This window comes from Dromiciops gliroides, chromosome 5 (genome assembly GCF_019393635.1).
Source record: "Dromiciops gliroides isolate mDroGli1 chromosome 5, mDroGli1.pri, whole genome shotgun sequence".
NCBI classification, from domain to species: Eukaryota; Metazoa; Chordata; class Mammalia; order Microbiotheria; family Microbiotheriidae; genus Dromiciops; species Dromiciops gliroides.
The window spans coordinates 117,083,436-117,105,803 of NC_057865.1; the positions used below are offsets into that span (position 1 = coordinate 117,083,436).

Genomic DNA, 22,368 nt, shown 5'->3' on the forward strand with positions numbered 1-22,368 from the left:
AGATCCAGCTCATTTTACAAATGAGGAAACTGAGGCAAACAGGGGAAGTGACTTGCCCAGGGTCTCAAGCTAAATAAGTGTCTGCAGCCAGATTTAAATTTGAGTCTTCGTGACTTCAAGCCCAGAGCCCCATCCAAGTTCAAGTCCTGTGTTGGACACTTGCTAGCTGTGTGTCCCCAGACAAGCCACTTAATAGCTCTCCATTTTGGTTTCCTCATCTGTAAAATGGGAATAATAATAGGACCTATGTCACAGGGTTGTTATGAGGATAAAATGAGACATGTATAGTGCTTTGCAAACCTTAAAGCATTATATAAATGCTAGCTATTATTATTGCTATCATTGTTGGTAGTATTGTTTCTGCCCTGGTCAGGCCACTCCTTTTTAAAAATTCTTTTTAAAATTTATTTTTTAATGTAATAAACATTTTTTTTAAGTGAAGCAATTGGGGTTAAGTGACTTGCCCAGGGTCACAAAGCTAGTAAGTGTTAAGTGTCTGAGGCTGGATTTGAACTCAGGTCCTCCTGACTCCAGAGCCGGTGCTCTATCCACTGTACCACCTAGCTGTCCCTGTAATAAACATTTTTATTTATGGTTTTGGGTTTATCCCTCCTCCCCTCCCTACCCTACCCTGTCTCCTCCCACCTCCCTGAGGCCGCAAACAATCTTATATGGGTTATACATGTATTATTATGCAAAACATTACCATGTTTGTCATTTTGTACAAAAAAACCTTGATTTTAAAAAAAGAAAGTGAAAAATAGCATGCTTCAATTTGTTCCATCAGTATCAGTTCTTTCTTTGGAGGTGGATAGTATGTTTCATCAATAGTCCTTTGGAATTGTCTTGGATCATTGTATTGTTGAGAATAGTCAAGTCACTCACAGCTCTCCATCAAACAATATTGCTGTCTCTGTGCACAACGTTCTCTTAGTTCTGCTTACTTCACTATACATCAGTTCATACAAGTCTTTCTAGGCCTTTCTGAAGTCATCCTGCTTGTCATTTCTTATAGTACAATAATATTCCATCACCATCCTATACCACAGTTTGTTTAGCCATTCCCCAATTGATGGGCATTTGGATTTGGCACTTCTGGAGTATTGTATTCAGGTCTGGGCATGATAGTTTAGGAAGAAAACTGATGAGCTTGAAAGGGTCTGGAACAAGGCAACCAAGGTGGTGAAGGACCAGAAGTCCATGTCAGGTTGAAGGAACTTGGCAGAATCCAGGGGGGACAAGACAGTCGTGTTCAAGTGTTTGGAGGTTCATCATGTGAATGAGGTATCAAGACATATCCATATGACCCCAGAGGGCAGAACCAAGAGCTATGAGTGGAAGCTGCAAAGAGGCAAGTGAGGCTCAACTGAAGGTGTTCAAAAGTGGAATGTGCTGCTTTGGGAGGAGGCAATGGGTTCTTCCTAATTGGATGTCCTCAAGCAAGAGGCTGGATGACTACTTGTCTGGAAGGTTAAGTAGAGATTTCTTTTTGGGTACAGTTTGAACTATAGTCACCAAGGTCCCTTTCCACCCTAAATTAAGTGTTCCTTTGACTGGATATTGGCAAATGTTTTTTATTTTTTCTTAAAGGAAAAAGTGAAGATTTTCAACTATAGACCAGAGAGCTCGACTCTGACTCCTGGCAAAATTCTATAACCTATAATTAAAGTGATGGTTTGTGAACTCTTGGAAAGGGAAGTAGTGATTGCTAAGAGTCATTATGGCTTCATTAAGAGTATCAGTGATTCAGATGGAGTCATAAATAGCATGCTATTCAAATTGCTGGTTGATGGGGTCGACTCCTCAGGAAAAGAATAACTAATATTCGGCATGATAGAATTGGAATCCAAAAAGATCCCCACAACGAGAAATGGTGGGGTGAAGCTCATAAGCTTAAATTTGATAGGGAAATATTAAAACCTTGTTAGAGTAGGTATGGAGCTGGCCAGTCCCAGTATTCATTGAACCCTTGCTAGAGGCGAAGTATGCATAGAGACAATGTGGTTCCCAATTCCCCCCTCCCTCACAAAATTATTATGCTAGAAGAGCAATGATGAAAAGCTGTTAGTTCTATTTGGTCTCATATCATTTACCCAAATCAGATATTTTCTTACCATTTAGGCTATTTGGAGAATGTATTGCCCAAAAAAGAAGGCACAAGGTGATCTAAGGCATGGGCCATGTGTGAATATTACAGTTTCAGAACATAACCCACACTTTTTCTCTTAAAATAATTGCCTCAAGGAAGCTAGATAGCGCAGTGGATAAAGCATCAGCCCTGGATTCAGGAGGACCTGAGTTCAAATGTGACCTCAGACACTTGACACTTACTGGCTGTGTGACCCTGGACAAGTCACTTAATCCTCATTGCCCTGCAAAAAAAAAAAGATTGCCATCTCTATTTGCAAATGCCTACAAATTGTCCCTTTAATAATCTATTCTAAAAGTCACCAGGAATCAAGATTGTAGTCAATAGCATTTATAATTTGAAGCATTCACACTCTCTTTTTTTGTCGTTTTTGTTTTTTGCGGGGGAAATGAGGGTTAAGTGACTTGCCCAGGGTCACACACCTAGTAACTGTCAAGTGTCTGAGGCCATATTAGAACTCAGGTCCTCCTGAATCCAGGGCCAGTGCTTTATCCACTTCGCCACCTAGCTGCCCTCACACTCTCTTTTTTAAACTGGACATCTGCATATTTATAGGGCAGTACAATAACACCTATCCTATTTTTAAATTAATTTTTTTAAATGAACAATTTTCTCTCCCTCCTACCTTCATCCTCCCATTTGAAGAAAAAACACCCTCTTATAATAAATATTCATAGTTAAGCAAAACAAATCCCCACATTGCCCATGTCTAAAAATGTTTGTCTCATTCTGTATCTTGAATCTATCACCCTTTATCAGGAATAATGCTTCATTATCGATCCTTTGGAATTATCCTGTTCTTGTTCAGATAATGAACAGTGTCTCCTCAATCAGAGCCACAATTTTTTCTCTCGTCATGGAATGTAGTTCATTTGGTCCAACTGACCTGAACTCAGAGAACAGTTGTTATTACCTTACTAAGGCAGGCCTCCAATTCCCCATTAACTATTTCTGTTCCATCCTTTTTCCTTGTGGAGCATCTCCTCACTGTGCAGCTGCCCTGTGAATAGCTTGGTGGTGAGTGATGGGGCTGTAAATCAGTTTTCACCCCTTTCTGTCACTGTCCCTGCTCTCAATTGACAAACACACTTTTATCTCATTGGTTGAAATAAAATGAGCCAAAAGGAGGCTCACAGGCCAACAATGGTTATTTTACATATGGATAATTAATAGCATTCTCTAGACATATTTAATCCGAAATGGGTTTTTTGATACAGATGATGTGAAAAGCACCATTTAAAAAGATTCATTATTATTAATCTTCTCTAGAAACAGAACTAGCTGCCACAGAGTCAGCTGGATGACTCATGAATATCTTTGTTTATAACAAAATCCCACAATAATTCTTGAAATACTGTTCCATGTAATAGAAAGGACATTCTGTTGCAGGGAAGAATCAAATGGAACTGACAACTTTAAAGATGGGGCAGATCTTAGCTGCAGTTGTTGTCCAGGGCCCGCTGATACCAGGTGCAAATGATTGTAGAAATGCTGGTGGGCAGAGCTTCTGCTTAAGAGGGAAAATCTAGCCCAAGCATTAAAAATTTGGGTTTTTTTGGTGAGGCAATTGGGGTTAAGTGACTTGCCCAGGGTCACACAGCTAGTAAATGTCAAGTGTCTGAGGCCAAATTTGAACTCAGGTCCTCCTGAATCCAGGGCCAGTGCTTTATCCACTGTGCCACCTAGGGCCCCCTAGATCAAACATTTTTAACCTGGGATCCTTGTACTTGAGTTTTGCTATATAAGATGACAAATTGACAACTGCATTTTCTTTGAAACCCTTTTTATGTATTTAAAAAAATTATTCTGAGAAGAGCTCCATCACCAGACTGTCAAAAGAGGTCCAAAACACACACAAAAAAGGTTAAAAATTCTTGCTCTAGAGAAAATAGTATTGGATTTGGAAATAGAGTTCTGTCTTTGACATTTGCTACTTTATGAACTTAGTTAAGTCTCTTTCCATTTCTGGGTCTCAGTTTCCACATCTATAAAACCAGAGGACTCTATCAGTGGTTCTCAAACTTTTTGGTCTTTAAATTTTAAATTCTTGAGGATTCTTCCCAAAGAGCTTTTGTTTATATGGATTCTATTTGTTGATACTTACTGTATTAGAGATGACAGCATTGGGGCAGCTAGGTGGCACAGTGGATAGAGCACTAGCCCTGGATTCAGGAGGACCTGAGTTCAAATCTGGCCTCAGACACTTGACACTTACTAGCTGTGTGACTCTGGGCAAGTCACTTAACCTCAATTGCCTCACCAAAGAAAGAAAGAAAGAAATGACAGCTTCTTAGACTACTCTTGACCTGCCATACAAGATTATTGCTAAGGTCCCTTCCAGCTTTAGATCTATGATTCTAGAACAGCCTGCAGGCAAGGAAGCTGTGGTCCCAAATATGGAGTATCACATTAAAAATAGGTTGGGTATGGGGCTTCTCGGTGGCGCAGTGGATAAAGCACCAGCCCTGGATTCAGGAGGACCTGAGTTCAAATCCAGCCTCAGACACTTGACACTTACTAGCTGTGTGACCCTGGGCAAGTCACTTAACCCTCATTGACCTGCAAAAACACTAACAAACAAACAAAAGTAGGTTGGGTACAACTGAAGAGTCCATATCCTGAATCCTACTGTGATTTCCTTCCTGGAGGCTTCAGCTTAATCCTGGTTTCTCCCCCTTTGGAGACTCCTTCTTAGGCTTCCTACTTGGTTGCCTATCCTAATTTTGAATCTCCTTGACACTGGTTTCTGACTCAAGCTCTTCAAATTCTCCCTTGTGGAATTCAGGCTTACTACCTCTTCTCACATTTGAATCTACTTCAGGTCGGATGGAAGTCTTGTTATGATAGAGTCCCTTGGAAGATCCTGCTTTTGTCTGAATTAGGACATGGTGAGTCATCTCACATTTGTCTCAGCTAGATTGTCATACTCGTGCCTAGGTGCTTGGTGATTGAAATCCTTCTTGCCCTAAACCACCTGCCACCTCCTTAATACCAAAGTTTCTAGCATCCCAGAATGAATCTGTGGCAAAGTTCTTACCTGCTGGAAGCCTGGACCTTAATGCCAAATAGTGCCTATATAGTTGGTTAGCTAATCTGTTAGGATACCCAGAAAGTCAAGGTCACGGTGTTGATTCTTGGCCAAGCCAGTTAGCTTCAGTTTATTCCATGACCATGGGCTGAATCTTTAGCACTAGCAAGCTGTCTTGTAAATGCCCGTCATTGGCCCCCAAGGGTGAATGAATATGGATGGATTAGCACAAAATCCATCTCCTGGGCTGGGGGTGGAAAACAACTCTGGCATATTTGTCCACAGCATCATCTTTGGAGACTAAGGATGACATATAAATATTGGTTATGCATTATGTATATTTGCAGAAGACTCCAGAATTCCATTTTTGCTCACCTGAAGTGGGTGTCATAAATAAATACTTAACCTAGCATTTGAAAGCAGTTTCTTCAGTTCTACCCTAACTCACATCTAAAATAAACCCATTTAGTTCTTTCATGTGGAGGGTTTCACAATCAAATCATTAACCCAACTTGATTTGTATTAAAGTATTCCCAGATGAAAAATCTTAAGTCAACAGCATTTAACCCAAAGGTGCATCACCTTCAGGGCTGAGCATTCTCAACAATCCAGGTTACTCAAGTAATGTTTCATTGCTTCTCTCACTAATAATTGCCAAAGGCTGCTACACAAATTATTTCTACACCCTGCTACACCAATTATTTCTAGTTGGAATAATAGCATCATAATAGTTGGCATTTAGATAGGGCTTTAGTTTGCAAACCACTTTAAATCTATTATCTCATTTGATCTTCACAACAACTCTAAGAGGTAATGCTATTATTATCGACATTATGATGAGGAAACTGAGGCAGACAGGGATTAAGTGGCTTGCCCACAATCACATAGCAAGTAGAAGTATTGGAAGTCTTATGTTGCTGATGCCAAGTCCAGAACCCTTGCTCTTCCTCTTTTTTTTTCCTTTTTTTTTTTTTTGTGGGGCAATGAGGGTTAAATGATTTGCCCAGGGTCACACAGCTAGTAAGTGTCAAGTGTCTGAGGCCATATTTGAACTCAAGTCCTCCTGAATCCAGGGCTGGCACTTTATCCACTGTGCCACCTAGCTGCCCCTCCTTGCTCTCACTCTTATTCTATCTAGCTGCCTCATTGAGCCTGCCTCACAGCAGGCTCAAGAAGGGCTCTTTTTTGAAACCCAGGCTGACCTCTAGATTCATTTGTGGAGATGAATGAATTAATATGGGGCCATGTGCCAAAACCCATAATTTCAATTCCCAGTAATGATTAAGTGCTGAGCCTGGAGTCAGGAAGACCTAAGTTCAAATGTGGCCTCAGACACTTACTATCTGTGTGACCCTGGGTAAGTCACATAACCTGTTTGCTTCACTTTCCTCAGCTGTAAAATGGAAATAACAGTACATAGCCCCCCACCCCCGGGTTGTCTCAAATTAGATATTTGTAAAATGCCTGGCACATAGTAGATGTCGTATAAATGCTTATTCCTTTACTTTCCTTTTCCCAATTAATCAGGGACAGAACTTTGGGACTCAGCCAAAAAAAATTTTCTACACTATGCCTCAGTTTCTCCATCTGCACAGATATTAAATCTTGATCTGAGTTGTGTAGAATGTTAAATTAGTCTGTCATTAAATATTAAACAATAATTAAAAAAATAAAACCTTCTGCCATAGGGCCTATTCACATGCTCTTAAGAATGTGAATTCTTCAGAGGCCAATGAAATAAATATATTTATGATTGCTATTTTCTGGAAAATTGCCATTTCATTCAAATCAGTAGCAGTTCAATTCTACACTAATAGGATTCACAGACACTGTGCCCATCAAATTCCTATAACCCTACTGGGCACTGTTATCATATCCAACTAAAACCTTAAATCAGAAATTTCATGGTCAAGATGCTCATATTCTGTCCCCAAACTCCCAATTGTCTAAAGTGCAAACCCTAAGGCTCCGTGATTGTGGCTTTGCTCTATTTCCTTTCTAGGATGATTTTTACCTCTGACCTCAGAGAATTTTGTTGGTACCTCCCTTTGTGCATATTACGTACCATCTTGTCTGAAAGTTATTGGCGTATGCATCTGTTACATCTCTGCTAGATATGTCCTTCAGGAGGACAGATTCTGTTATTTATCTTTAAGTCTGGTATCCAACACAGTTCTCTGCTCTTTTTTTTTAAATTATGATTTGGATTTAGGATTTTACTGGTGTTGGCAATCTTGGTGTTGGAAGATTTTCTGCAACTTAGAGTCTTAGAGCAGGGTTTCTTACCATTTTTTTTTTTTGGTCACAGAGCCTTCCCCCCCCCCCTTGGTAGTCTAGAGAAGCCTATAGGTCCCTTCTCTAATAATGTTTTCAAATGCTTAAAATAAAATCCACAGGATTTCAGAGAAAACCAAGAATCCTAAAATCATTATCAGATATTTTTAAAAAATTAAGGACCCCAGGTTAAGCATTATGATTAAAGTTGGGAGGGGCATTGAGGTTAAACGACTGGTCTGGGGCCACACAGCCAGCAGGTGTCAAAGACCAAACTTCAGCCCTAGGATTTCCTGATTCCAATGGATATTTTATTCCCAATGAGGTGTCAAACTCAAATGGAAATGGGGGAGGCAGCTAAGTGGCACACTGGATAAAGCACTAGTCCTGGATTCAGGAGGACCTGAGTTCAAATCTGGTTTCAGACACTTGACACTTACTAGCTGTGTGACCCTGGGCAAATCATTTAACCCCAATTCCCTCACCAAAAAAAAAAAAAAAATGGAGAGAGGGGCCTCTAGTCCATCCATAAGGATCACCACAGCCTGCATACTGATTTAGATTGCCACACACACCAACATCATCTCAGCACTGGGGAGTGTTGCTGGCCAGCGTGGTGTTAGTCACCTCTGTACTGTAATTCAGCATGCTGCCTCTGGAGCTGTTTAATACATTTTTATTACATTGAGTCGAGCATCAATAACAACATGCTGTAACATTAATAACACCATGAGTGAAACAGTCTCTCCTCCTCACAAGGGAAGGAGTGAATATAGCCAGCGTCTGCAGGAGCCTTAAAGCAGCTTTACTGGAGTCACAGAGAAAGAACATCTTGGGAGGCATGATTTGAAAAAGATAAGGCCGTCGGGTATCTTGTTGGGCAGGGGGCGCAATTGGTCCTTATTGTATGAGGAGAGAGGCTGTTCAGCTTTCTTTCTGTCAGGAAGCTGGTGGTTTTATTATAGTATAGAGAAGACAAGGCAGCTTGGCACACCAGCCCTTGGGTTTCTGAAGAGGCATTAATGGTTTTAGGTAGAAGCAACATTGCTAAATCTCTCCAGGACACTGAAATTGCAGGGGTAGGAGGATTAATCAAGTTGGAAGTGGGGGGGGGGGAAGGTAAGCTGGGCTGTTTTTGCTGTTCCATTCAATTAAAAAAGAAATCGATCTGCAGGACAGATGACACGATTTTCATAGAATAACCATCCTCTCCTGTGGTTAACTTGTCTTTTGAAAAATGAAGTGAGCCAAAAAGGGTAATTTTCTGCGAGGATTGAGCATTCAGGAGCTGGGGAAGTTAGAGAATTAGAAAACATTTTCTGAGGAAACCTGTCTGTTCCATATTGGTTGTCTCTTCCTTAAAATGGTATTGGAATCTAACAGAGGAGGCAGAGCAATCATTTAGAAACCCAGTACAGACTCTTTAGGGAACAAAGAAAACAATCATTACATACAATAGATCATACTCCCACATGCAGGGTTTGAGGAATAGCACTCTATCTTCTCCAGTTGAGGAACAGCCCTATATTGATGACCAGATCTATCCTGGGGGGGGGATCTATTGAGATGCTGCATTATTAACTGGAGCTTTTATGTAGCTCTACTTACAGTAGATGATTTTTAGAAGCATGCATGTGTGTGCTCATGGGGGTGGGGAGCAGTGCATGCATATATGGAGCCTCTGTCCTCCATCCTCAGGCTTGACTGCCTCCCCAAATGGCCTTGCTATAATACTGACTTCCTAAGGGTCCTATATGGTTTGACTGGGTACAGGTGCCTGAGACATCTTTGAAAGAGATTAAAAAGAGAACCCAATTTCTTTCCTTTTTTTTTTTAGTGAGACAATTGGGGTTAAGTGACTTGCCCAGGGTCACACAGCTAGTAAGTGTTAAGTGTCTGAGGCCGGATTTGAACTCAAGTACTCCTGATTCCAGGGCCAGTGCTCTATCCACTGTGCCACCTAGCTGCCCCCGAGAACCCAATTTCAAAGCTGGCATTTGGGGAAAACCTCGGGTGAAGTCTTAAGAAACCCAGGACTAACCACAAAAACACTTCGTCTTCCTTCATTCGACATCATTAGTTAACCTAGTTTGGAAGAATAGGGGCTTCAAGTCTTACACTGGAGTGAATGCCATGGGTCGGAAGGCCCCAGGGAGCCTAAGAAATGCTCTCCTAGCCACCAAAGGCAAAGGGAAAATAGGGAGCAACCTACCCAGGATCTTCTCCAGAGTATTCCTGGTGTGGAACCCACCCCACCCCCATCATAAGGCTCATTAGTATTCAAGGCCATTCTGGATCTTGGAAATCAGCTCTAAGGGAGCATGTTTTGGTCCCAGTTTCCTGTCTTCCACCCCTTGCTCTGACCCCACCAGGTCTGTCCTGGATTTAGACAAGTTTTCCCAGAGGATGGGTAGGCAAAGAAGGATCTAGGGCTGAGACAGCTCTCTCCCTCCCCCTAAACCCCTCAAACCAACTTCTCCCCATTCTGGACCTAGAGCTTTGGCTTTGAATTAAAATTAGGGGAGCTTCTAAAAGGTAGAAGAAGCAGAGTGGGCAGGATCCCATTTGTGTGTATGTATGTGTGGGTGTTTTCCCCATGGCATTCAACACTGTGTGTGGGAGACAGATGAGGGCCCAGTCAGTGACTCTGGAGTAGCTCCTCCCAACAGATGGGCTGTGAAAACACCTCCCTCTCCAACCAGAGCTCATATGAATAGTAGAAATCCTCAGGGAGTTCCAGCTTCTGCCCTAGGACACTCTGCAAGCAGTTATCCACAGGTGCAAACTCTGAATCCTGGGGTCTGTCATAGCGCCGGCTGTTAAAAGACTCGATGTTGGCCCTTAAGGTGCACTCTTCTGCCTGGAAGTCCCATGGCCTGGCATCAATGTCTGTGTTGGGAAGAAGGAAAAGGATGATAAGAGAAGCACGCATATTACTGGGGTTACATCTTCTTGACCCAGCTACAATGAGTGAATGAATGAAAAAGTCTACTACGTTTAAGGTCTAGGGATACAAATACAAAAAGAAAGACAGTGCCTGCTAACAGAACTCACGTTCCAATAGGGAAGTTAACACATATCGGGGAATGGTAGCCAAAGAAGAGAGTTTGGATCTAGGGAATCACAGGGGAGTCACCAGTGAATTGATGTAGAGGATAGCTTTCAATAGTTTGGAACCATCCACAAACTTCTTTGGAAGTAGAAGTGGGAAATTTCAGCTTCCAAGAGGTGGGAGGGAGTATGGGGATTTACTGCTAAGAAGTCCCCCGACCCCAACCCATTTTTCTAGAATCTCTACAAACTCCACTTAAGGGCAGTGGTCTCTTCCTGCCAGCTGTAAATCTCACGATTTCAAGACAAGGACACATCTTTGTTTCACTTGCACATAGAGTGCTTTAAGGTCCACAAAACATTTATTTTCCCTCAAAACAACCTTAGGAGATAGGTCGGATAAGTATGACTCTTCTGATTTTACAGATGAAGTAACCGAGGCTCTGAAAGATATAGTTACTCCCAGGTGGGACTGAGAGTAGACAAAGCTCTTAAAGTTTACAACTGCATAAAGACACACACCCTCCTCGATAAAACTGTTCATCTCTTTTGGTCCCCTGTGTGCCACCTGGCCTTTTTCCTTACCTTACGTAGAATCTTCTTCAAAGCTTCTTAAGCTATGCTATTTTTTTCACTTTTAATTTATGTCCTTTATGCCTCATTATTGATTCATTGAGAAGCAGGAGGGAGGGGGTAGACTAGGAAGAACACTAGACTTGCAGTTTGAGCCCCAGTTCTGACACACACTTGCCGTGTGATATTGGACAAGTCACTCCACCCCACTAAGCCTCAGTTTCTTCATCTATAAAATGTGGATAATAATACCTCCACACTAATCTATCTACCTCTCAGAAAAACTGTAAGCAAAGTATCTGCCAGTTCTATGGCTTTTATATGAATGAAGGCTGTTGTGGTTATTCATTATGAGGAGCAAAATTTGGACTGAGGCTGAGGAGGCAGGGCAGCCACAGGCATCAAAGTAAATAAATGTCAGAAGTATCTGATGGGGGCTGCTAGGTGGCACAGTGGATAAAGCACCAGCCCTGGAGTCAGGAGGACCTGAGTTCAAATCTGGCCTCACACACTTGACACTTACTAGCTGTGTGACCTTGGGCAACTCACCCATTGCCCCCCACCAAAAGAAGTGTCTGATGGATTTGCCAATTGTTGAACAACTTATTCACCTAACTAGAAGCATCCGAAGAATTTAAATTGCTAGTTTTGTTTTATGGTACATGGTAGAAGTGGTCTGATGATGCCTGAAGCAGACCAGTGATGTGCATCCTTGTTTTTTTAACTCACCCAAAGTTGGAGCATGTTCTAAATGCCAACAAGTATAGATGACCCTGCTAATAATAAGCCTTTATCAGAGCTACACAAACATATGGCAAACCTAGATTTGTGTAGCCAACACCAGGACATGGGAAAATATTTATATAATCAAGGTTCCTAGCTAAGGGACCCTTTACTTCAGGCTACACAGAATCAACCTTACTTTATGAGACAGATGTGTTCTTGGGAGATTGTACAGATTGAATCCTATTTAAGAGAACTAGAAGCACTTGAATAATGGAAAGAATACTGGGCTTAGAGTCAAGAAGACCTGGGTTCAATTTCCAGTTCTGCCACTTGAAGAATTTCAGCACATGATTTTGCCCAAGTTTAAGTTTCTGCCTTTGCTAGGAGGCCTAATGGACAAGGTGCTGGACTTGGGGGTCAGGAAGACCTGAGTTCAAATTCTGTGATACACAGATAGTGGCTATGTGACCCTAGGAAGGCATTTCATCTCCTCAGGCCGTTTCCTATCTGTAAAATAGGGTTAGAATAGTGACTACCTAACAGGGATCATATATATAGATATAGATATAGATATAGATATAGATATAGATATAGATATAGATATAGATATAGATATAGATATATAGATATATATACACACATATACGTATATACACACGTATACATATATATACACATACACATATATACATATATATAAAATATATCTCATAAGTGCTTTGCAAAACTTAAGACTGCTTTAACAATATTAGTTATTGTCATCATCACCACCATTCTCTTCTTCCTCATCTACAAAAAGAAGGATTTGGATTAGTTAGCCTCTCTGGCCCCTTTTTAACATTCTGTGATTCTGTGAGTCCTCTCATCAGTCTTTTGGAGAATGTGAATCATCATTCTCTAATTTCTCTCTTTTATGAAAATGCAGGTTTATATTCTGTGTTTGCTTAAGGCAGAGCTTACTCAGATTTAATAGACCCATAGAATGTTAAGCGATAAAAAAAGACTCCTAGGAGTAATCTAGTCCAATGTCCTCATTTAACAGGCTTCAAGGCCAGTTTGGAGCTCAGAACTGGAGCTCTAGGGTTGTTTGTTTTAGTCAAGGGTCTCTGAGTAACACCCCTTACTTGGTGTGATCCTACCATGTTTCTCCTAGAATTAGACCAAGCCAGAGTTAAATTGTGTGGACTATTTTTCACTTTTATTTGTCTTTTCATGGATTCAGAAAAAGAGGCCTAGAGCAGAATTGAGGTCCTCCAACTTCTTGTTCCATGCTCTTTCTCCTCAAGCACTCAGTCTCCCAGGACATAAACATCAGACCTCATGTCATCACCTGGAGGTCACTACAAGGGGATTCGACCTCTAGTGGTTTCTCTCCTTACCCAGAGCATGAAATAACATTTCCTCAGTGCATAGGAAACAAAATAGCAGCTTCAGTTACTTTTTTTTTTTTTGCAGGAGCAATGAGGATTTTAAGTGACTTGCCCAGGGTCACACAGCTAGTAAGTGTCAAGTGTCTGAGGCTGGATTTGAACTCAGGTCCTCCTGAATCCAACTTCTTGTTCCATGCTCTTTCTCCTCAAGCACTCAGTCTCCCAGGACATAAACATCAGACCTCATGTCATCACCTGGAGGTCACTACAAGGGGATTCGACCTCTAGTGGTTTCTCTCCTTACCCAGAGCATGAAATAACATTTCCTCAGTGCATAGGAAACAAAATAGCAGTTTCAGTTACTTTTTTTTTTTTTGCAGGGGCAATGAGGGTTTTAAGTGACTTGCCCAGGGTCACACAGCTAGTAAGTGTCAAGTGTCTGAGACTGGATTTGAACTCAGGTCCTCCTGAATCCAGGGCCAGTGCTTTATCCACTGTGCCACCTAGCTTCGGTTACTTTAATGCCCATAAAAGGAGAATAAGTTGGAGGCTGATCCTCAGACTGCTCACCATTGCCATATGCCCAGTCATCATTCATGCGGTGCCTCACTTTCTGATAGATGGCCGACATGGTTTTCATGTTGCTTTTCCTCCATTGTCGACCCAAGTACTTAGTCTGCATCTTCAGCAGCTTCAGCACATAGAGTTGCAGCATGGCCTGTTTGACCTTGAGTGCCCGCTTGAGGATGGGGGCAGATTTAAACACCACCAACATCTGCCCCATAGAAGAGGAAAAAGAAGGAAAAGTTTGTGATGCTTGTTCATGTTCTTGGCAATTCCTCATCCTCTGATGGCCCAGCTCGTACTTAGATAGGCACACCATCTCAGAATCTCTCTCTCTCTCTCTCTCTCTCTCTCTCTCTCTCTCTCTCTCTCTCTCTCTCTCTCTCTCCTCTCTCCTCTCTCCTCTCTCCTCTCTCTCTCTTTTTTGGGGGGGAAGGGAAGCAATGAGGGTTAAGTGATTTGCCCATGGTCACACAGCTAGTAAAATTTCTCTTTAGGAATACAAGGGAAAACTTTCCCAGTTAGCCCCTATCTACAAAGTCTTTTTATTTTAATTTATTTTTTTTTAGCAAATACTATTTTATTTTTTCCTATTACATGTAAATATAGTTTTCAACATTCATTTTTTAAATAAGATTGAGTTCTAAATTTTTCTCCCTCACACCCCTCCACAAGAGGGCAAGCAATCTGATATGTATGCAATTATGTTAAGTTCCACATTAATCCATATTAGTCATGTTGTGAAAGAAGAAACAGAAAGGGAAAAGCCATGAAAATCAAGAAAAAATCAAGTGAAAATAGTTATGCTTTGATCTGCATTCAGACTCTGCATGTGGATAGCATTTTTCACGTGAGTCTTTTGGAATTGTCTTGGATCATCATATTACTGAGAAGATCTAAGTCTATCACAGCTGATCATCATACAGTGTTGCTGTTACTGTGTACAATGTTCTCCTGGTTCTGCTCACTTCACTCAGCATCAGTTCATGTAAGTCTTTCCAGGTTTTTCTGAAATCATCCTGCTTCTCATTTCTTATAGTACAATAGTATTCCATTACGTTCACGTACCACAACTTGTTCATCTATTCCAGTTGATGGGCATTTCCCCAATTTCCAATTCTTTGTCACCACAAAGAGAGCTGCTATACATATTTTTGTACATATGGGTCCTTTTCCCCCTTTTCCCCTTCATCTCTTTGGGATACAGACCTAGTAGTGGTATTGCTGGGTCAAAGGATGTGCACAGTTTGATTGCCCTATGGGCATAGTCAGGACAGATGTGTCTGTGGGCAGTTCACCTAAAATATTAGCCTATTTCTCTTGGCCTACTGCAGCACTGGCTGCTTCTTACCTTGGATGGGGAATGACATTACATTTTGTAATTTAATTTCTAATATATCAAGGGCATGGTGCCAGTTAACACTGCCAATGTTGCAGGCAGCCAAGAGAAATGCTTTGCCCTTCAGAGGCTGCCCACAGGTGCATCTGTCTTGTAAATACCTTGTAGCTTCTGACTAGCACCTACACACACACACACACACACACACACACACACACACACACACACACACGATAGGGATTAGCCTCTCATTAACATCTCTTAGTTTGGGCTCTGATTAAAGGAGTGTCTGCTTATACAGCAGGCACTAAAATCTTTACTAAAAACACCTTTATTAAACACCTTGAAATTTAAGGGAGGGATTTTTCCCCTATCACAAATACATCTGGCATTTTCTCACTTTAATTACATTGTAGACTAAATGTTACAAGATTCTAAATAGATCATATAATTGAACATTCTCATTCTGCAGATGGAGAAACTGAGGTCTTGATAGGTGGCTTACCCAATGTCACATATCAAGCTAATGGCAGAGTTCAGACTTGAACTTAGAAGTCTCCCCAGTGTAAGGTTTTCTCTAAAACAGATTCTTTGAGGGTACTTCTAAAATATATCTTCCACAAATGGGACAGAACCTCATTACATTAGTGGACATCAATTATCAGTCACTGACTCTTTTCGCCACTCAAAGTAAGAAAGGGTCTGCTTGCTAGCTCACATTTCACTAGACTATTCTCTGTCAACCCGAAGAAGGCATCTCTGAGGCACTACCATGAGGAGTAGGCACCATTATAAATGGCCAACTCAGAGACAGCCCTTTGAAACAGGTAGCTGTCCATGGTTAGGGAGAGCATGTTCTTTCTAAACCTGAGGGTTAAGTCAAACAGGCACTAATGGATTTTGTCCTAAGCAATGGGATGGAAGTTTAGCCACCATTCTTTCTTAGTGTATCTGTATTCTTGCTGGGGTTTAAGTTTCAAAAGGTTCAGATGACTTAGAAACAAGAGACCTAGGTTCAAATCCTACCCACCCCTGATACTCAGGAAGTCAGTTGTGTGACCATGGGCAAATCACTTGGCTACTATTAGCTTGATTACTATTTACTCATCTGTAGGATGGAGGAGGGGGCATTGATAATATCTGTAGCACTTACCTCACAGGTACAACCAATAAGAATTTATTAAGCACCTACTATGTGCCAAGCACTGTGCTAGCTACTAGGAATACAAGGACAAAAATAAAAGTCTCTTCTCATGAGGAACTTACATTCTATCAAATGAGTTAGGCTATGGAAAAGCCTTTGCAAATCTTCTTCTTCTTCTTCTTCTTTTTTTTTGGCAGGGCAATGAGGGTTAAGTGACTTGCCCAGGGCCACACAGCTAGTAAGTGTCAAGTGTCTGAGGCTGGATTTGAATTCAGGTCCTCCTGAATCCAGGGCCGGTGCTTTATCTACTGCGCTACCTAGCTTCCCCCTTTGCAAATCTTAAGGCATTCTATAATTTTCAGCTATCATAATAACAATTACTAATATTGTTTACTATTGGCTTTGATATTTACTAACCTATGTGATCATGGGTAAATCTCTGACCACTGATTTTCTTGTCTATAAAATGGTGATGACAGTAGTATTAAATACAAATAACACAGGTCCTTTTAATACAAAGCCATAGCTTTGGGGGGGGGGGTATTGAGGACCTGTGTGACCTTGGATGAATCCCATAACTTCTCTGGGCTTCAGTGTTCTCACCTAGAAAATGAGGTAGATAGACCACATGACCTTTAAGATTCCTTCCAACCCAGGGGTTTTTGCTTGCTGTCTCCCCTCCTAGCCCTCTGCATTCACCCATCCCAGAACAGATCATTCTGTGTCCTGTGACTTTAGGAGAGAGAGAGGAGATTTTTGTTTTGTTTTTTCTCCTTAGCAGTAGGACTTGATATTTTCAACTTTGGAAGAACTAAAAGATGAATAAAATGTGGTTTTTTGTAAGTTCAAAAAAAAAAAAAGATTCGTTCCAACCCAAAATGATTTTATGATCCCAAGAGATATGAATCCTAGCATCCCTCCTCTCCCTCCTTATGTAGTTAATTCCTAATAAATATTCATTGAATTAATAGAATAATAATTAATATTACCTTGATAGTTGGTCCTGTTAGCTCAGCTTTCACTGTTAGGATATACCCCAAGGCTTGATAAGGAGGGACCATTTCTGGCACATTTGCATCTAAATTACCTTGGGCCACAATCCAAGAAAGGTCACCCATGTGCTATATTCTATGGAGCAGGTTGTGTGAGGGTGAATCAGCTCACTGGAATTTTTACTCATGAAATTTTCACTAGCCCAACCCACAATTAATACCATCATCGTGATGTGGTAGCTGAGGACTCTGGAACAGCCAGAAGACAGTTGGTGATATTGCCATTTGTCCAGGTTTTTATTTGCTCATAGCATAGGAATATCTCCCAACAGTTCCTCCTTCTTTGTCCTCCCAGCAACAATATCCAGTGTGTCCTTTATTTATTTATTTTCCTTTGATAATAAAACCAGTTCATCATTAAAAAAATTTTTTTGGTGAGGCAATTGGGGTTAAGTGACTTGCCCAAGGTCATACAGCTAGTAAGTGTCAAGTGTCTGAGGCCGGATTTGAACTCAGGTCCTCCTGAATCCAGGGCCAGTGTTCCATCCACAGAGCCACCTAGCTGCCCCCAGTTCATCATTTAAACTGGAATAGTAAACTCTCTACCAAAAGCCTCTCTGAGAAAAAGTCAGCCCTTCCCGACTCTTTGAATATCTACTTGGACAGAAGAAGGTTCATGGGATCATAGATTTAGAGAAGGAAGAGACCTTCGAGGTCATCTAATACAACCCCCTAATTTTACAGGGGAGGATCCTGAGGCCCAGCGCAGCAACACAAATTATACAAGGTCACCCAGGTAGGAAGCAGCCAAGCTAGGATTCAAACCCAAATCATCTGAGTCTGAATACAGCACTCCTTCCACTACACCTGTGCCATCAAGAAATGAGAATTAGAGCTAGAAGGGACCTTGGGGATCAACTTGTCCAACCCCTCCATTTTGGGGTGTTGTTCGATCATTTTCAGTCATGTCCCACTCTTCGTGACCCTATTTGAGGTTTTCTTGACAGAGAAACTGGAGCAGTTCGAAACTCATTTTACAAATGAAGAAAATAAGGCAAATGATCTGAGGCAAATGACCTCAGGAAGATGAGCCTTCCTCTAGGACCAGAGTTCTATCCACTATACCACCTAGCTGCACAATAAGCAATTAAGCAATGTTCATTGAGGAGGAGAAGCAGTGTAGCATGGGAGAGAGAATACTGGCCTTTGAGTCAAGGGAGGCCTATGTTCACATTTTGACTGTGACACTTACTAGTTCTCTGACCGGGGGCGAATCACTTTACCTCGTTTCCTCAGGATAATAATAGCACCTGTTTCACAGGTAAATGAGATGATATAGATAAAGCCCTTTACAAACATTAAAGTCCTACATTGATAACAGTTTTTGTTTGGTGTCATTGTTATGGCTACTATCCAGGTTTGGCTTTTTTTTGGTGAGGCAGTGAGGATTAAGTGACTTGCCCAGGGTCACACAGCACAGTGTCTGAGGTTGGATTTGAACTCAGGTCCTCCTGAATCCAGGGCTGGTGCTTTATCCACTTTGCTACCCAGCTGCCCAAGGTGTGTTTTTTTAATAGGCTTCACAGATAGAGTCTGAGGACAAGTACACTGTGCTGCTGTTATTATTATATTGTTCTTATTTTCTATTATTGTTATTATCTCATTCTTCTACTCCTTATTATTGCTGTCATTGCCATCATTATTATAATAGAGCTTTTCAGTGAGACAGACTCTCTGCTGTCCAAGCTGTTGGCCCCAGCTCACCATGGTCCTGGAATGTTTCCATTTGGTCAGTTTGTTAAGCAGCCTGAGTAAATTGATACAGGAAAACAGGTTCCTCCAGCAGAACTGATTGTTGTCTCCTGCTTCCTATAACAAAAGAAAAATAAGAAGTACACACGAATGTATCATCGCTGCAACAGCCCCAATCCTAACTCTTCCAGCTCCATAATTGGTACTCATAAGTTGTTGTTCAGTCACTTTTAGTCATGTCTTGACTCTCCATGACCCCATTTTGGGTTTTCTTGGCAAAGATACTAGAATGTTTTGCCATTTCCTTCTCCAGGTCATTTTTTAGATGAGGAAACTGAGGCAAACAGGGTCATGATTTACCCAGGGTCATGTAGCTAGAAAGTATCTGAGGCTGGATTTGAACTCAGGAAGATGAGTCTTCCAGATTCCATGTCCAGTACTCTATCCTAGAGTGTACCACCCAGCTTACTCTGTAAGTGGCAATGGCAAAAGTGCTTCCTTTTCAGACAGGGATGGCCAGTCTGGAAAAAAGCTCTCAGCTTAGGAGGTATACCTCTCTGTTCTTCTACTCAATGACTTACAAATCTAACAAGGGGCAGCTAGGTGGCACAGTGGATAAAGTACCTGCCCTGGATTCAGGAGGACCTGAGTTCAAATCTGGTCTCAGACACTTGACACGTACTAGCTGTGTGACCCCGGGCAAGTCACTTAACCCCCCATTGCCCTGCAAAAAAAAATACAAATCTAACAGCATACAATTTACATCTAATATTATAAAACATTCAACTCTTGGCTCCATGTCTGCAGGGGCATTAGCCAGAAGGACAATGGAGGCAGAAGATATTTCTGAGCTGATGTTTGAGCGAGTTTCCTTTTGTAACTTTTTGCTTAGGGGGACCAGAAAAGAGAGGATGACATCCCTATATAACACTACTTATCTATGCAATATTTGCAACTTAGGGAAAAATAAGTTAGTCTCTCTCTGAAACTTTTTTTTTCATCCACCCTCAGCTGGAGTCCTCTGTGTTAGATTGATTTAATATTCAGGAAACTTGAGCCCTTCAGCACCTCATCTCATCTACCCACACTCTGGTAGACTGCCCCGTTCCCAAGCAGGAGAGAGAGGAGGAAAAAATGGCAGATGGTCCATTTTCACCAGATGGTTCGTTTCCCTTCTAGGCTTCATGTCTGTCTGTGAGCATCCAACCAATAATAACTGGTGGATTTCGGATTAGAAACAGGTATCTACTCTTAGTAACATTTTACTGTGACAGAATAAAATATGGCTTATGTGATATTAGAACTGCAGAGAGAGGTATATTAATCATCATTATCAGAATGATCCCTTACATTTACGTAGGATTTTTCAGGTTATAAAGTGCTCTCCCATCCATTATCACATTCTGATTAATGACTTTTGCAGGATGGGTCAAGAGCATAGGATTATGGAGATTTAAAGCTTGAAGGGACCTTAGACACCAACTGGTCCAATCCTCTCACTTTACAGATGAAGTTCAGAGATGAAGTGACTGGCCCAAGGTCACAGAGTTAATGAATAGCAGAGCCAAGAACCCAAGTCATCTGTCTCCAAATCTGGCACTTAATTGCAAAAACATCATAAACCAATGGCTAACCTAATGGCAAGGTTAACCTAATGGTTATAGGCTCAATAGATATAAAGTTGTAATGTACTTCAGAGACCATAAATTCTAACATCCTCATGTTACAGATAAAGAAACTGAGGCCCAAAGAGGTTATCTATCTACCACCACGATGCTCTAAAGGTCTTGCTTGTGAAAAGATAAAGTAAAGACTGTGGAAAACATGTGCCAGTGTGCCCTAGTCTCCAGTGAGCCAAGCAATAAGGGTATAAATGCCATGGCATGAATAGTTAAGATACTTGTGGGTATTGGGCTTTCCCCAGTTATAAATTAAACCTGAGGGGCATGGGAACTGCAAAGACAGAGAGTAACACACTGGAGTGGAGGCAAGATTCTGTGCCCTGTGATAAGCTGGAAGTATCTGGCTTTAAATTGATCCAAGGGACTAATCTTTTTTTTTTTTTTTTTTAGTGAGGCAATTGGGGTTAAGTGACTTGCCCAAAGTCACACAGCTAGTAAGTGTTAAGTGTCTGAGGCCAGATTTGAACTCAGGTCCTCCTGACTCCAGGGCCAGTGCTCTATCCACTGCGCCACCTAGCCGCCCCTCCAAGGGACTAAGCTTTGTACCTCTGAGAGCAGGTTTTGACTCCTTTCCATGGGAATTTTCACCCTGTGACCAAGGCCAGTCTGGTGCTATCTGCCCCAAACAACTCAGGTAATAATAATAATAATAATAATATATTTATATTGTGATTTAAGGTTTGCAAAGCACTTTATATCTGTTAATTCATTTGATAACTGTACAGATGTTACAGAGAAGTTCAAAGGAGATTGTCAACCATGTAGGCACTTTCTAAACCTCAAAGCACTATTTTGGTTATTCTGCTATCATTATTAAAATTGTGTTATTTTGTAATCGGTGGAAGAGGCATTTTATCTGTTTCTTTTTTTAAAAGGTGAGTGCAGGACCTTAGAGGTGTTATCCCTGAACACATTTCATGGTCTCACTCGATGTTATAGCTATTAGGAGAGTCCTCAGAGGAAAGTTACTAAAATATTCATGTCTTTGACCCAGAGATCTCACTACAGGGCAAATAGCCCAAGGGAGTCAAAGGTTTCATATACACCAAAATATCTATAGTATTACTTTTTTGGTAGCAAAAAGGCAACTAAGTAGATAGAGCACAGGTTCTAGAATCAGAAAAACCTGAGTTCCAATCTAGCCTCAGACATGTACTAGCTGTGTGACCCTGTCATTTAACCTATCTGCCTCAGTTTACTCAATTTTAAAATGGGGATGATAAAAATAGCATCTACCTCACAGGGTTGTTGTAATGATCAAATGAGCTAATAAAAGTACTTAGCATAGTGCTTAATATAGAGTAGGTGCTTTAAAAAAATCTTTCTAAAAAAACCCCATCTCGCTGGAAACAAATTAGGGAATTATATAACAAATAACATTTAGGGAATGAACAAATAGCAGAATATTATTGAACTGAAAAAATGAGTATGAAGAATTTAGAGAAACATGGGAAGAATTATATTAACTGATGCAGCACGTAGATAGCAGAATGAGGAAAAAAAGATATGCCCAATGACTGTAACAATGGAAATAAAAAACACACTAAAAGGCAAATGAGGGGCAGCTAAGTGGTACAGTAGATAGAGCACCAGCCCTGGATTCAGGAGGACCTGAGTTCAAATCCGGACTCAGACCCTTGACACTTACTAGCTGTGTGACCCTGGACAAGTCACTTAACCCCAATTGCCTCACCAAAAAAAAAAAAAAAAAGGCAAATGACCTC

The 22,368-nt window shown here is 41.2% G+C and overlaps 1 protein-coding gene across 1 annotated transcript in view; it reads right to left on the reverse strand.

The window, feature by feature from the left end:
• Positions 1 to 8,031: 8,031 nt before the first annotated feature.
• Positions 8,032 to 22,368, reverse strand: part of STRIP2 (striatin interacting protein 2) — a 71,368-nt gene continuing 57,031 nt past the window's right edge. Inside the window, exons 19-21 of the mRNA XM_043968310.1 lie at positions 18,975 to 19,079; positions 13,742 to 13,946; positions 8,032 to 10,340 (exon numbers count right to left, since the gene is read on the reverse strand). Coding sequence (XP_043824245.1) covers positions 10,090 to 10,340; positions 13,742 to 13,946; positions 18,975 to 19,079 — 561 coding nt within the window. The 3' untranslated portion in view covers positions 8,032 to 10,089. The remainder of the gene's footprint in view (positions 10,341 to 13,741; positions 13,947 to 18,974; positions 19,080 to 22,368) is intronic.